General features: G+C 41.2%; 1 protein-coding gene across 7 annotated transcripts in view; it reads right to left on the minus strand.

Moving 5' to 3' along the window:
- SMARCA2 (SWI/SNF related, matrix associated, actin dependent regulator of chromatin, subfamily a, member 2) overlaps positions 1 to 15,003 on the minus strand; it is a 180,738-nt gene that overhangs the window by 116,101 nt on the left and 49,634 nt on the right. For all 7 annotated transcript variants that reach the window (XM_025281569.3, XM_025281570.3, XM_025281567.3 and 4 more), the window contains 4 exons: positions 6,596 to 6,649; positions 3,381 to 3,511; positions 3,098 to 3,155; positions 713 to 813 (listed from right to left, as the gene is read on the minus strand). In XM_025281569.3, coding sequence (XP_025137354.1) covers positions 713 to 813; positions 3,098 to 3,155; positions 3,381 to 3,511; positions 6,596 to 6,649 — 344 coding nt within the window. The remainder of the gene's footprint in view (positions 1 to 712; positions 814 to 3,097; positions 3,156 to 3,380; positions 3,512 to 6,595; positions 6,650 to 15,003) is intronic.

A 15,003-nucleotide genomic window follows, 5' to 3' on the forward strand; every position in this document is an offset into this window, starting at 1 on the left:
GGGCTCCTAAAACATTCAGTGAAGAAGGGGGCAGATGGATAAAGGAAAGATTACTGAAGTGGGCATAGAGCCCTGGAATAAAAGGAGAAAATATCAGAATGTCTATTTCTGTTTTTTGTTTTTTTTTTTTAAATCTCATCACTTTAAAATGTTCTCTTTTGCAGATTGTTTCACCACAATTTTTCTTTTAACACTAGAGCGATACAGGCAAAGAGCTGTGTAGCCCACCGGTGTGGAGGATGGGTGGGGTGAGGCAAAGAGCTGGGTGCTCAGGTGAGGGGAAGGACTCTGAGGTGTTTCAGAGACTGGGCTGGGGGAGTCAGGGGCTGGCCACCTGCAGCAGCAAGGACAGAGAAGGGAAGGGCACATCCCTTCTGGAGGGTTTCTGGAGGAGTGTTGATGCCATTACGGGAGGTGGGAAAGGCTGCCGGTTGGAGGGGCAAATTTCATCTAGTCTGGAAGTGCGTATGATACGAGAAACCCAGGAGGGAGGGAGTCAGGAAGGAGAAGAGGACCAAAGAAGGGGCTGAGCAGTGGGACACGCTGGTGACCTCTGGGACACGCTGGTGACCTCTGATGGTGGCATTTCAAGGGGAGTCTGGGCATAAAGTCAGCTTCCATCTTTAAAGACAAAATTCTCTAAAAGAAAACTCATAGGGGATAACCCTCATGAAACGTATGTATAAGAGATGAAACTCTGAGCGATACATACTCGATGATCTGCTTGGCATCCTTCTCCGAAACCTCCTCGCTGTTTGGATCCAGAAGTATTTTCTCTTCAGTTTCCTGCCTGCTGGACTCTTCCTCCTCATCCTGGAAAAGGAACAAAGATTCTACTTTAAAATAAAGAGGGAATCCCTAGGATTGGCATTTTGTGGAAAGAAAGGGAATAGTATTCAACTTGACAAGTGAAGTGAACGCAACCGAGGGGGGACATAAATTTAACCCTAACCTACACTACGCAATTCCCACCGCTCCATCGCTGTTTAAACCACTGAATGAAAGAAGAGAAGGAGCCCTCTAGGGATCCTGGAACCCTTGCTCCCCAGGAGTAAATACGTAAAAACCATGCCAGAAAGATGGATCTGTATCAATATTTGGTCATCAGAGAGTCTTGCAGATCAGGGGTCCCTAACCCTCGGGTCACGGATGGGTACCAGTTCATGGCCTGTTAGGAACAGGGCTGCACAGCAGGAGGTGAGCAGCAGGCAATTGAGTGAAGCTTCATCTCTATTTACAGCTGCTCCCTATCGCCTGTATCCCCATGGTCTGTGGAAAAACTCTTCCACGAAACTGGTCCCTGGGTGCCAAAAAGGTTGGGGACTGCTGCTGTAGACATTTGCTCTTGATAACTGAGCCACCTTCTAAAACCCTTCTCTTCCAAAGCCAGCTGAAGAGATCTTAGTATTGTCTTTTTGATGATGCCAGTGGACCCTGGATGTTCTCACACGCCTTCACAGTGGAGGGACTGGAGCTTGTAGGCATGTGGCCTTCTGGGTGTGCGTTCTGGGGCCACTTCATATTTCTGGATATGTAGATAAACGCTGTCAATAACATGGCAAAGGATTCATCACCTCCCCACCTACTTGGTTCTGCTGGCCTGTTGGAAAGCTTTACTAAATATCCATTATATCCACTACTACCCACTTGGTGTTGAAGGCTAAATCTTTTCAGATAACCTAGAAGAATCCCCTTTAAAAGTAGGCTTAAAGAGAATGATGCTTTTCCATCACTTTTGAATGAAACAATGAGGACTGACAATGATCGTAATGCTGAACGTTAAATCTATGATCACAGATCATTGAACTGTAAGGCGTAAAATGAGGAGTGGGTACAGCTCCTTCATGACCAGGTGAACACCAAGAGGGGACATGACTGGCCACAGATGAGGACCCAGTCTCTGGACCCCCAGGTCAGAGTTCACTCTGGTCCCAGTTGTCTGGAGCTGTGTGCAGTTATCACGCTTAGGAGAGCACCCTTGGGTTGAGCAGCCTTCTTTACCTCGTCTCTGTCCCTCCCTGGCTCTCAGACTCAATGAGAAGATTCTTCCAACAGATCATTTATGGACCCATTCATCCGAGTAAACAAGAGATATTTAAAAAATTGATTTTGTAAGTTTCAAATATCTCAGAGAAAGAGTGGCCTATAAAAAAAAAATAGCATGCCTCCAAAAGTATTTGCTTGTTAATAGTACACTTTAAAAAATAATAATAACTTTTATTATCTTTCATCTTTAATCCATGGTAGATTAATTTAGGAAACACAGGTCCACAAAACAGAAGAAAATAACCACAGTCTTAAAATTCTGGTGAGCTGTCACTGGTAAGGCTGCCCTGCTCTGGCCATGGTGTTCTTTGAACCAAGATTCCTCTAAACTGGTAAACATCAGATTTATGACTACACACTAGCAATGCTCTAATAACGGAGATAAAAATCTTCATTTATTTCTTCTATTTGTAATTGTTAAGCAATTTAAAGTTGATCTAGAAATACCTTGATTATTCTTTCATTTCTATTAAAAGTATACCATTTTAGGTTCTAGATACAGTAAGTATTCCTTCCAAGAGACTGAGAAAGTTGGATACCAATTATATCCCAAGAATTAAAATAAGAATCCCATTAAAAAAAAAAAAAAAAAAAACCAAGAGGATCAATAAACTCATTAAACCAAGTACATGTTGCCCTTTTTGTCCAAATTTCAATACTTACAGCTTCAAACAGGCCTAAGCACTAAAGGACTTCAGGCATTTTTAGGCTCTTAACCCTCAGTGTAAACCACTTAGAAGCATGGAATTGCTTTTCCCAAAGTAATCCATCTCCAATTTTCCTCCAGAGACCTTTCTACCACCTCCAATTTAATGCCAGCTTCTCTTTTCTTGGTTTCAAATAAATTGAGAATTCACCGAGTTTCCCCACTGGCCAGGAGGAGCCCCTGAGAAGTCACTGTGAAACTAGGCATGAACCAGCGAAGCTCTGGCAAACCCTCCAGGCCAGCTGTCACCCGCGGGCTAACAGTGGCGGACGAAGAGGCAGAAGGACCCAGGTATTTTCTGAGAACTTTCCAGCCAATGAACTCCAAACAGAGACACAAACATACCTCCTCCTCATAATCAGAATCACTCTCTTCACTGTCCGATCTAGGGGCAACTTCGTAACTATAAGAAAAAGAGCAGGGAGGAAGAGCAAGTTTAGCTTTTTAAATTATTATGTGTGTGTATATGTATACACAAATACATACGGCCCATTCTATGTACAAATGACAAATGCAAGTAATAACCTCAGTTCAGCAATGGTCAGGTTGTTTCAGTTCCCAGATTTTACAAGGACCACAAAAATCTAAAAAGCCAAAGAACACCAATAATTCTGCTTTCATGCCATACCCAGGATTCATTTCCAACCAGGCATCCAGCTGACTTGCTTTGGGTGCTTCTGGGCCAAACAGGACCTTGCCAGTTTCTGTGTGAGTCACTTTGACGGGGAGGTCACTCATCTGGCTGCTCTCATCTATGGGCTAGACAGAAGAAAAGACATGGTACTGCTTAGTGTTATGATAGTCTCCCAACTCTGTGCTAGAGTTTGTGGCTATCCAGCATTTGAAACCCTTTCCTGTGATTAGAAATTTTGCCTCCTGGTGAGTCCCAGGTGGGATGTGGGAGGTCACTTTTCACTAAAGAAATGGAAAACATTGGCCTTCCTTGCAGCTAAGGTGTTGGCACAAGACCTAAGCTCTGCAACTGGGCACATTCACCAAGGCTCTGAATCAGGACCTAGAAGAAAGCGAGGGCCAATGGGCACACCGGCACGAGAGCAGACAACAGTGGCACATTGCCAGTGCAGTGGTATTGGCCATGCCTACTCCCAAGGACAGCTGTGTCTTCACTAACCAGGTGTAGAGCACACCACAGTAACGCATAACTGAAATAACAGCGTAGTCCCAGTCAGATTATTGCCTTCAGGAGATCTGATGACCCATGCAATATCCTAGTGACATGTTGCCTTCTTACTTAAATCAAGCAGAGCTGATTCTTGCCATTTTCAACTAAGAACCCTTAAACCCCCACATATTAATTTGCTGTTGTTCAGTCACTAAGTCATGTCCGACTCTTAGGGACCCCATGGACTGTAGCACGCCAGGCTTCCCTGTCCTTCACTGTCTCCCAGAGTATGTTCAAACTCATGTCTATTATGTTGATGATGCCATCCAACCATCTCATCCTCTTTTCCCCTCTCTCCTCATGCCCTCAGTCTATCCCAGCATCAGGGTTTCTTCCAGTGAGTAGCTCTTCGCATCAGGTGGCCAAAGTATTGGAGCTTCAGTTCAGCCTCGGTCCTTCCAATGAATATTCAGGATACTTCCCCCAGATAAAGACTACTACAAACTCATGGTTTCAGAGAGAATCATGGAAAAAAGAAAGAGGGATTGTCACTTGTGTCATCTCTTAATGGCCAGTGTGGCTTCTGCAGAAACAATGTCATTTCATCCAAAACCAAACCATCAGGTACCTAGCCCAACCATGGGGACCTGCAATAAAGCAAAAGGCTCTGCTCATTGGAAATCTGGCAAATCAATCAGGTTTGAGCTGAAATTCGTCACTGGACTCTCAATGAAAAGTAGTTTGCTCAGAAAATTAAGAGAATAAGTGAAATTGCAGAGGCTGTGTTTAACCTACTTCAGAGAACGAATTGTTTAAAAAGGTCTAAAACTGGAGTAATCCTATGCAAATGAATGCTATGATTACACGGGGACTGTGCATCTAGGAGCAGGCCCCCAGGCGAGATGTCTGTTTGGAAATGCTTGATCTGTGAGGAATTCAAGTTATCCATTTCCTTAAAAGTGATAAAATTCACACATTTAGGCAATTCACTAATTCCGAAAAGTTGTTTCTAAATTGTTATCTGGAGTTAAAATGGAAAAACAGCGTGCTGTAGGTTATCTTCTATATCTAATAGGAAATGACCATGTTCCCCCTCCACCTCAAAACTGGTTCTCTCCCCCTTCTCCCTCAACACAGCACTGTCAGAAAAAGAAACAACATATTAGCAATTATCCACAAAAATAACCTGAAAAAATGAGAAGGCTTACTCCAGAGTTTCTGTCCTTTTATGTGTGCTGAAGCAATGGCTGTGAACGCTGTTACTTTGCATTTCAAGACAATGCTTCTTCCTCATTAATGTAGAAGGTCATCTGTATGTTCATGTGATAAGTAGGACACCTACCGTAAGTAGCGTTTCCTGAATTTCCTACTTACGTAGGAATTGCTACCATTTCCCTTGGAAGAATCGTATTCCATTGTCTTGACCTGTGGTACTACAGCTTCTTTTACTGTTTGTGTCATACCTCAGAGAAAACTGAGAATCGCTACAGCTGAAATTAGAACTTTGGCAGAAACACTGAGTGAACACAGCAGAGTGTAATCAGAACTTTATTTCAAAACAAACCAGGTAAGATGAAGACTGCCCACTACAGCAAACAGAACACATCATGTGCTATGATTTAAAAAAAAAAAAAAAAAAGTGTATGAGCTAATTTTCCCAGGGGATAATACAAGAGAGCTACCACACTAACACCTTAAAATCTTTCCCCATGTGCTTGTTAATTACAGACCCATGTGAGGCATGCTTTGGTAAGGCTGGGCTTTCAGAAATTAGAGCCGTTCCTAAGTGCCCTAATATACAATATTCTTCCCCTATAATAGCCCACTGAGTGTTTCTCACACATTAGACATTTATCCCAATCTTTTCTTTCCTTGTGATGAATTATAGTGGTTAAGTAACATTTATTGTTCAAGAGGTTTCTGCATAGAATAGTGGTTTCAACCTTTTACCTGCCATTGGGCTGTTCACATTCATAATATGACTCATGTGAAAGGTGATTCTGGAAAGGAAAGAGGCAACCCTCCACCCACCCCAATCTTCCAGGCAGATTTGTCAGAATCTGTGAGAGGAGAAGGTAGTTTGAAACAAATGCCCTTCCCATCCCACTCTGAGGGACACATGCTCATGTGAATCACTGGCACAGAACTCTGAGTTTTCAGAGAAAAAAAAAATCCAATAAATCAATCACTGTATTCTGGTGATGCAGGAGAATATCAGAAATAACAGAAATAAAATTTAGAAATATACTGATGAATCTACGAATAGAAGCTATAGGGTAAGCTTACAGAAAATTTAAAAAAAAAAAAAAAAGGCTACCAAATACGTAAATTGTTTGGCTTATGGAGTTATGAAATTTCAAAGTAAATGAAAGAAACTGGGTCATATTTTATGCTTCTGCATCATTGACAGGGAAAATGTAATTATAGAATCACTTAAGATTTTTCCACATTCTGTATATTCATAAACACATGCTTATATGTGCACAGAAAATTTCTGGAATGGTATACAAGAAACTTAATATCAGTTGATTGGCAGTCTGAGATGGAAGATTACTGTTTAGTGTATTCCTTTTATGCTATTTTAATTGTCTACTATGCTAATGGACTACTCTTTTTACTTAAAAAATGAATAGTGGAGTGAAAAATACAATTAGTATACACAGAGAATAGCAGGGCTTCATTCAGCAGAGTACAGTAAAAATGGATGCAAAATCCCTTACTTCTCCATCTGGTCCCAGGGCAGACTCCCCTCCTTCTGCGTTCTCTTCAGCCTTCTGCAAAACAATGTCAAATGTTAGGTATGAACCCAGAAGGTGGGTACAGGAAGGACCTCGTGGCAACTCAGTGGCACATAACAGCATTTCATTACTACTTGTCACCATCCAACAGAGCTTAAGAATTAATGCCTTTTATGTGTGTTTCTCTTCACTCTCCGAGACAGAGTGTGAATTTTATTGGCAACTTGCAGGGAGTGACTGAAGCTAGATGTGACTCAGGGTTGGCCCATTAGAGAGGGGTGGACTGTGTCTTCTAGGATGCAAAGAGCTTAAGATGAGGCAGCATTAGGGCCGAGGTCACAGTCTGAAACGTGGTTGTATCTGGCACTAGGAAGACACATCCTGAATCAGTTCAACTTGCTCATTCCCTTAGCAAGTTTTCTAAAAAATGTCCCCTCAAGAATGAACTCTGAATCACTCTTGGGTTATAAAAATACGAAATCATTCAAAATCCTGTGTATTTTCTGAATGCTTTTCATTCTACCTAATTGGCTTTCATAATAGCATTTCCTCAGTGGGTATATGGGGAAATTTGATGCAGATTCTGTGGTCTCATGGAAAATTCTGTCATCCTCCATTTCTTAAATATTCCAGTATCTTAGCCCATTAACCTCTATGTGCCTCAAAGACCGCTTAAATGAAAAGCTAGGATTATGTCATATTTTGTACATACCTGATAGAGCCTCATCTGCAATAAACACAACATAGTCTGAAATTCATTACATTTATAACAACCTCTTTGACAAGTGAAATCTTTAACACCACCTTCATGGAATCCTTATTTTAAAGTTATTCTGTGTAGTGCGATGAGGAGAAAAAAAACCAACTTCAGTCATTTCCTTTATCAAGACATTTAAGAAAATGAGCTTTCCTCCCCTGGGCCCTTTAGTTAATTAAAAATATACATAATGATACAGAATCAATATTAACTCCACTTTGTTTACTTAAGGCATTGATTGTGTAATACATTTTTTGCTTCCTGTGAAAATAACTCAATTGTCTCTTGACAAAACAGCTTTTACAGAAAATGTCTAGGGTTGAAAATCCAGTCTTTGTCTGTACCGAAGAAGGGCAGTTCCCATAAATGTCTGAAATTTCTGAAGTTCTTTGATAATTTTCTTATAAAACGTACACGTATACATGTATGCCAAAGCACAACGTGTAAAAAATGTAGCACTTCTACCAAATGAAATGCTCCCTTTGGTTATAATTTCCCAAGAATTTGATTTTCTATTTCTGCAACCCCAAAGTGAAAATATTTCCAAGCTCAAAAGGAATGACCATCATGGAAAAGCACTGGGCCCTATATCTGGGCTATGGATTCGGAGAACAACGGCAGAAAGTCCAGAAAAGGAACTGTCCCTGCTACCAGCTCCCCTGAAAAGTCCATTTTTGGATTTCTCAGGCACTATATTCAGGGGACTTTTTCAATTAATTGCAGAAAGTCAATTAATCCCACCATTCTCTCCATACAAATCAGAAATTAGCTACAAATTTGGCAAACAAAGAATATCAAATGAGACAATGAATAAGCCAATTTCCAGTATCTTGCTAGTGGAAATGGATCACCGTTTCAATGAATAGCACATTTAAAAAGTCTGAAGGACCATAAATAACAAAGTCAAAACTATTATGAAGAACACTCTTCTATGAATATGCTATCAACCAGATAGGGTGTTATCTAAAACTGCCTCATCAGCAGGACTTTCTATTACTTAAAATCCTCTAAACTAATTTTTAAATTTCCATCTAGTATCAAATCTGAGAGGCAATGTAATATTAGACTTAGGAATCTTGGTCCTGGGATTAGATGAACTGCGTTTGAATCCTAGCTTTGTCACTAAGTGCACGAATACTTAGCCATGTGATCTTGAGCAAATCTCTTGAATCTTTGTTCCCTCTTCTGGGAAAGTAACAGTTCCCACTTCACTGGGCTGCTGCAGGACCTGATCACCATGTTAATACAGATAATCTAAGGTTACATGTAATATACATTGCGAGTGTCATTTTTCACAATGTAAAAGAATCAATGATAGTCTGAGGGTTATTTATGTCTATATAAGACACAGCACTGTCTGAAAATTGCTTCCTAACATTACAAAGTCAGGGATTTCTGTCTGTTTTGTTCACACATGTATTTCCATACCTTACAAGGGGTCCTGGCACTCAAAAGACACTAAATAAATATAGTGAATGAAGGAATGAATGAAAACAGCAAGAACAAAGCTTTCCACTTAGCATACACTCAATGAATTATCACCATTGTGATAGGTGCCAATATGTTTGCAAATCATAAAAAAGCTAAGAATATACACAGTTCCCTCACTGAACCGGCACTCTATGATACTTCCCGTGTGTGCCCTGTATCTACACCCAGTTCGGCTGTGCTGTTATACAAGGTGGAAGCCAGATGGCAGTCTGCTCTATGGCAGGAGATGTCAAGTTCTCCCATCATGCTTTGAATTTCTTCAGTTTGGGGACAATCTGTGGTGGGTATACTTTCATAAATCCACATTCTCACATCAAACTAGTACTGAACCCTCTACTCCCCTCCCCTCCAAAAAAAAATTCTTTTCTTCTTTTGTTTATGGTCAGCTCCAAACAGTCTGTGACTGTGGTACCACAGGAGCTAACCCTGGACAGACCCCGAGCCCCTGGTGAAACAACCCGACGCTCCTGTGGCAGCGGCTGCCTGAGGAAGTTCTCTATCAGTGAGTCTGCCCAGCTCATCTCCACTGATTAAAACAAAAACCAAATCCACTTCAGTTCAGCCACTAATCAGGCTAAAGGAACTTTGTACTGGCTTCTTCCGATCTGCAAAAAGTTGATAACTAACTACCCTTATGGGTGGAGGGTGGAATGTAATTACGGAGGCGGATGTGACACAATGTGAAAGAATTGGGCTTCCCGATTTCCAAGGCCAATGTGAATTCACTCTCTTTAGGAATATTCGTGAACAAAGCTTTGTACTCAGGTACCCATCTTCCTAGGCTGTATAACACAATCAGTGACAAGGTAAGGAGAGAAAGGAAACCCCAAACGTGAAAACCCTGAGGAAGCTGAACCCAAGAAAATGGGCTTCAGGCTTCCCTGATGGTCCAGTGGCTAAGACTTGGTGTGCCCAATGCAGGGGGCATGGGTTTGATCCCTGGTCAGGGAACTAGATCCCACATGCCTCAACTAAGGATTCCACATGCCGCAACTAAGACCCCAGCCTGGCTAAACAAATGAATAAATATTCAAAGAAAAGAAAATGGGCTTCAATGGGTATTTTATGCAGATTACCACAACACACGCCACAAACAGCCTCACTTTGTAAAGAAACAGTTTTATATCAAATATCTTACAAACTATATTATACAATGAACATAGTTTATCCCCCAGCAGGTGTTGTTACAATATACCGAAATATCATTCAAATGTGCTGGCATCTTAAAGACTCATTCTGCTCTGAGGGAAACCTGAGATTGTCAGGAACCACTTGGTTATTTTTACTGTCACTTAAGAGGAACTGTGAGCATTAAGACAGGTGAACAGGTAATAAAAAATACCAAGAATATCAAGTTAACAAGTAATTGCACATGACTTAGGGAGTGCCTTGCAGGGAAAACCAGCTCCAACATTTTGACTCAAGTAACTGGTTAATCCAGTTAAGCAAGACTTTGATCCAAACTTCTGGTTTCACCCATTTTGACACTAAACTTATCAAATAAATCTAATAAATTGTGTCATTGCATTCACCTACCTTTACAATAGTCACTATACTCAAATGCCCAAAATTGCCTTAGAATATTTCTTTCACCTACAAAAATCTCCTTGTGGAGGAAAACTGCAATAAACTAATAGTCTCTGGGGAAAAGAGATAAAAGAACTGAGAAGGACTGGAGAATAAATTGAATATAAAATGTCTCAATAAGATTATAGCTTTTCATCTGATGCTGTTTTCATCATTATACCAAGAGGTTTTTTTTAATTATTTGATACCTAAAAGAAAAACACATTTTTCATCTCTATATTGATCAATACACTAGTGTCAGAAAGGTTCCCCCTGCAAAACATCACAGATCTGAGATTCACATTTAACAGTGTATATAATACTGTTTGATGAGAGGGAAAGAAAGAGAACCAAAGGCCACAATGAAAAAGAGACTTGGCACAGTGCTCCCCCATGGATTCTCTGAGTATGTTCCCATTAGTATCATGAGTTTCCAAGAAATGTCACAATAAACACCAAGGATATAGTTGTGCTGGTGTACACCCCAGTGAAAGATTTGGGAAGAGGGAATTAAATACTTTAATTTTGGCCTGAAGTCAATAGCTGGGGAAGCTGAACCTCTGAAGTGACCAGACTTCTCAGCAGTAGATTCAGGGGCAGGGGGCTGGCATGGGGCTCCTGACCACAGCCCAAGGAAAAACATACCCTAAATCTACGTAAGAAATGCCTCATTATTACCAGGAACCATCGGAGAGCAGAGGCCAAATAATTAGAAAATTCTCTTTGTAGGAGCTGGGGAGGTAAGGGAAGCAGAGTCTGCCCAAAATAAGACATCCTCATTTCCCACTGCAGGCCACAACAGCCAAGGGGACTGTCATCATCCCAAAAGACACCTGACTTAGTAATAGCTAACTGAGCTTCACCTAGAAAAAAATGGCCATTTATTTTCTCAACATCACAGAGAATATGCAATAAGTGGAAAAAGAAGATTTCCTTTTCAGAGAAACCTATAACCATATTTGGACACTCACTATCCTGCATTTATACCACAGAACTTCCTGATAAGATAACCAATATTTACTGAGCACTTACTATGTCCCTGGGAGCATTCAAAGTGCTTTAGATAATCTTGGGCTTCCCAGGTGCTCAGTAGTAGAGAATCCGCAAGCCAGTGCAAAAGACGCAGGAGACTCAGGTCTCATCCCTGGGTCGGGAAGATCCCTTGGAGTAGGAAATAGCAACCCACTCCAGTATTCTTGCCTGGATAATTCCTTGGACAGAGGAGCCTAGCGGGCTATGGAGTCGCAGAGTCAGACACAATTGAGTGCACATGCATGCATATAACCTATGCAATCCTTACAACAAATGCAGGTTGTAGGTCCTGTTCCTATCACCTTCTAACAGATTAAGAGACTGAAGAGCTGGGTTATAGATCTCTTAATGAAATATCCTACCAGGGAACAAGAACAATTAGTATTCTATGCTTTCTGATGCAGTTATGAATTTAAAAGACAGTGTATTAATGTGATTTAGATAGTGATCCAAGTCATAAGTGAGCATGTTCACTTCTATGTGTACACACCCCCATTTCAACCTTGGGTCCCTCCAGTAGATAGGCCAGAACTCTCACGGCAGAGGAAGTAGACCTCCAAGGGCACGGTAAGCACACACTAACACTGTTCATGCTGTCCCGCATGAGCCGGTGTCACATAATTAGTTATTTCAATACTTGAAAAACGATTCCTCCTCTAACGCTCGAGTAGATAACACAGAGTTTACTTCTTTTTCTTCCACTTCAAGAGCATTAATGGAAGACAGGTTGAGAGAGAGAAGTTTCAGAATGACTTATAAATGTATACTTCATAGAAGTGGCTCTATTGATGAGAAGAGAAAAATTAAGCAAGGTCATTTGAGGTTACAGGAAACCCGCTTTATTATTCATTAATACCAAGTAACCAGGATCAACTCCCCAAGAAAGAAAGAGGCCTTCTCCGTTACACTGGGGTAATTCTTAAAAAATGACAAAAAGTAACAAAGTTGCCCCTTTCCAATAAATCACAAGGTCCATCATACTCATCTTTGATGGCAGAGGTCCTGGAGTGACCTAGATCTTATCCTTCAAGTGTTGCCACTAGCTCAGTGCTATTAGTTCACTGGGTAAAGAAGCTGTTTTCAAAACAAAGATTTGGGGATGCCTTACTTAATAAGGGGGAGAAAATAACCCCGTAGATAGGTGCAGCGTGATATTACTTCTACGGGAAATGCTGAAAGGGATAGCATAGAATTAAACGTCCCCAAGCAGCCTCCCTCCCCGACAGAGAAGCTGGAACAAACAACTCTCAATCATTCACTCTAATGGAGGGGAGAGGAACTCCAGATAATCCAAAGTGTCAAATAATCAGCTTTTGAAAGCATCCATTTTCTTTGCACTTGAATGAAGGTACATCTGAAATTGGGTGACTCACTTTGAACTAAGTCTTAAGACCCTGTGACACAGTTTTCAGGAAGGACTAGAAAGGATCCCAGTGTCTTGTTGTCCTTTATCCAGTGTTTCCCAACAAGATGGCCGGGAAGGAAATTGAGCTTGATCTCCTTGGTCCTGCTGAGGGCAGGGAGTGCTCAGATGCAAGGCATCCTGACAGCATGCCAGGCAAGAGGGGAAGGGCTGATAATTAAGTAACAATTCTGCATATTTCATCATGTGAGCTCATCAACGGGAGATGCCCAGAGAGAGACGCCAGGTAGACCGGAGTCACTTGGGGTACCTATGACTCATTTGCCAAGCAATCAGGTCGTAGTCTGGCTCCCTGCCTTCCTTCACAGCATTTGTTACAGTTTATACTTATATATTCAGGTGCATAGTTTGACTAATGTCTGCCTGTCTCCTTCTTTGGTTTAATTAGGAGGGCAGGAGAAATCTTCCTCACCTCTGTACTCTCTCCCTCAGAATCTAGCACGCTGCCTAGATCACAGTAAGAGTTCGGTTAATATTTGCTGAGCAACTACATGGGATAGAAAAAATAAGTGCTATTAGCAAATCTGAAAGCAAGAGTTTGGAAGTAGAGAGTCAACCTATAGATGATGCAGAGTTGCAAGCACCATGAAAAATACCAACAGGTTCCTGCTCTGTAAAGATTAACACAGAAACAAAAGCATAATCATTACTACTCAATTATGTATCTTTCTTTGCCTATGATGATATAGCAATTTAATACTGTGACTGTTTGCTATTTAGTCGCTAAGTCATGTCCAACTCTTTTGCAACCCCATGGACTGTAGCCCACCAGGCTCCTCTGTCCATGAGATTTCCCAGGCAAGACTATTTGAGTGGGTTGCCATTTCCTTTTCCAGGGGATCTTCCCGACCCAGGAACTGAATCCACATCTTCTGCATTGGCAGGCAGATTCTTTACAACTGAGCCACCTGGAAGCCCTGAGTACTATGGCAACAATCCATTCATTAAAAGCCAGAAGCTCAAATTTGAGTCATTAGCTTTTAATCACAAACAAACATAGAATATGAACTGCAATGTTAAAAACACTAACAGTGACCTTTTTGTTACAGCCTCCACAGAATAAACTTCAGGATTAGGAAAAGCTAAAACTGCTATTTCATGGGTCCACCTATGGAACACAGGCTTCCCAGGTAATGCTAGTGGTAAAGAACCTGTCTGCCAATTGCAGGAGACATAAGAGACACTGGTTCCATCCCTGGGTTGGGAAGATCCCCTGGAGGAGGGCAGGGCAACCCACTCCAGTATATTTGCCTGGAGAATCCCATGGACAGAGGAGGCTGGTGGGCCCCAGTCCATAGGGTTTCAAGGAGTTGAACACGACTGAAGTGACTTAGCATGCACCTACAGAATATTACAGAATTGTATCTGGTTGCCATGTGTCAACTTTAAGTTAGAAATTGGGAGCTGGAATTTTGCAAAGTCTATAATGCGACCTTGACAAGAAAATTTGGTATTTCTCACCAAGGAAATGTCGAAATGCAAACCCTGACTCATCCCTCGTTCACCTTCACAATAAGGGGAGCTATCTTATACTAAAGAAATCAGATGCAGAAGGCACCTTCTCAATCATTTATTCCTCCTCCTTAATTATGAAACAGGTATGAGAAGTCAGGAGCCATGAAATTAATTATTTTTCGAAAAACATTTTGTTCCATTATTCCGTGCACAGAAAAAAATGATTAAATGCATCCAGTCCTCAATCTTCACAATTTTAAAGCCTTCCTGCTGATGTCTATACCCAGACCAATCAGGACTGACCATGAAAATGGAATAGCCACCAAGAACTATATTACCAGACTACCTAAGCTTCCAAGAGGATCTAATATATCCACAGGTCCACACAGGGAAGCAGGTTACCCTTGAAGTGAGATATACGATCTGCAGAACAGAGATTGTAAATCTTACCCTCACTTCTCATGATAATTCAGATTATTTTACATAAGACTATTGTTTTCTGTAATGACCTAAAACTCTGACCTGCACATTTTCCTCACTGTAACGCTAGGACAGCTGAACTGAATGAACAATCTTGGCAATAGCTGTCTGTCCAAACAGGCTGAAATATGTTACTAAAAGTATCTCAAAGCTCTCTCTTTCATCTTCCTCTGGCTCCTTTCAATC

The sequence above is a fragment of the Bubalus bubalis genome, chromosome 3 (assembly GCF_019923935.1).
Source record: "Bubalus bubalis isolate 160015118507 breed Murrah chromosome 3, NDDB_SH_1, whole genome shotgun sequence".
NCBI lineage: Eukaryota > Metazoa > Chordata > Mammalia > Artiodactyla > Bovidae > Bubalus > Bubalus bubalis.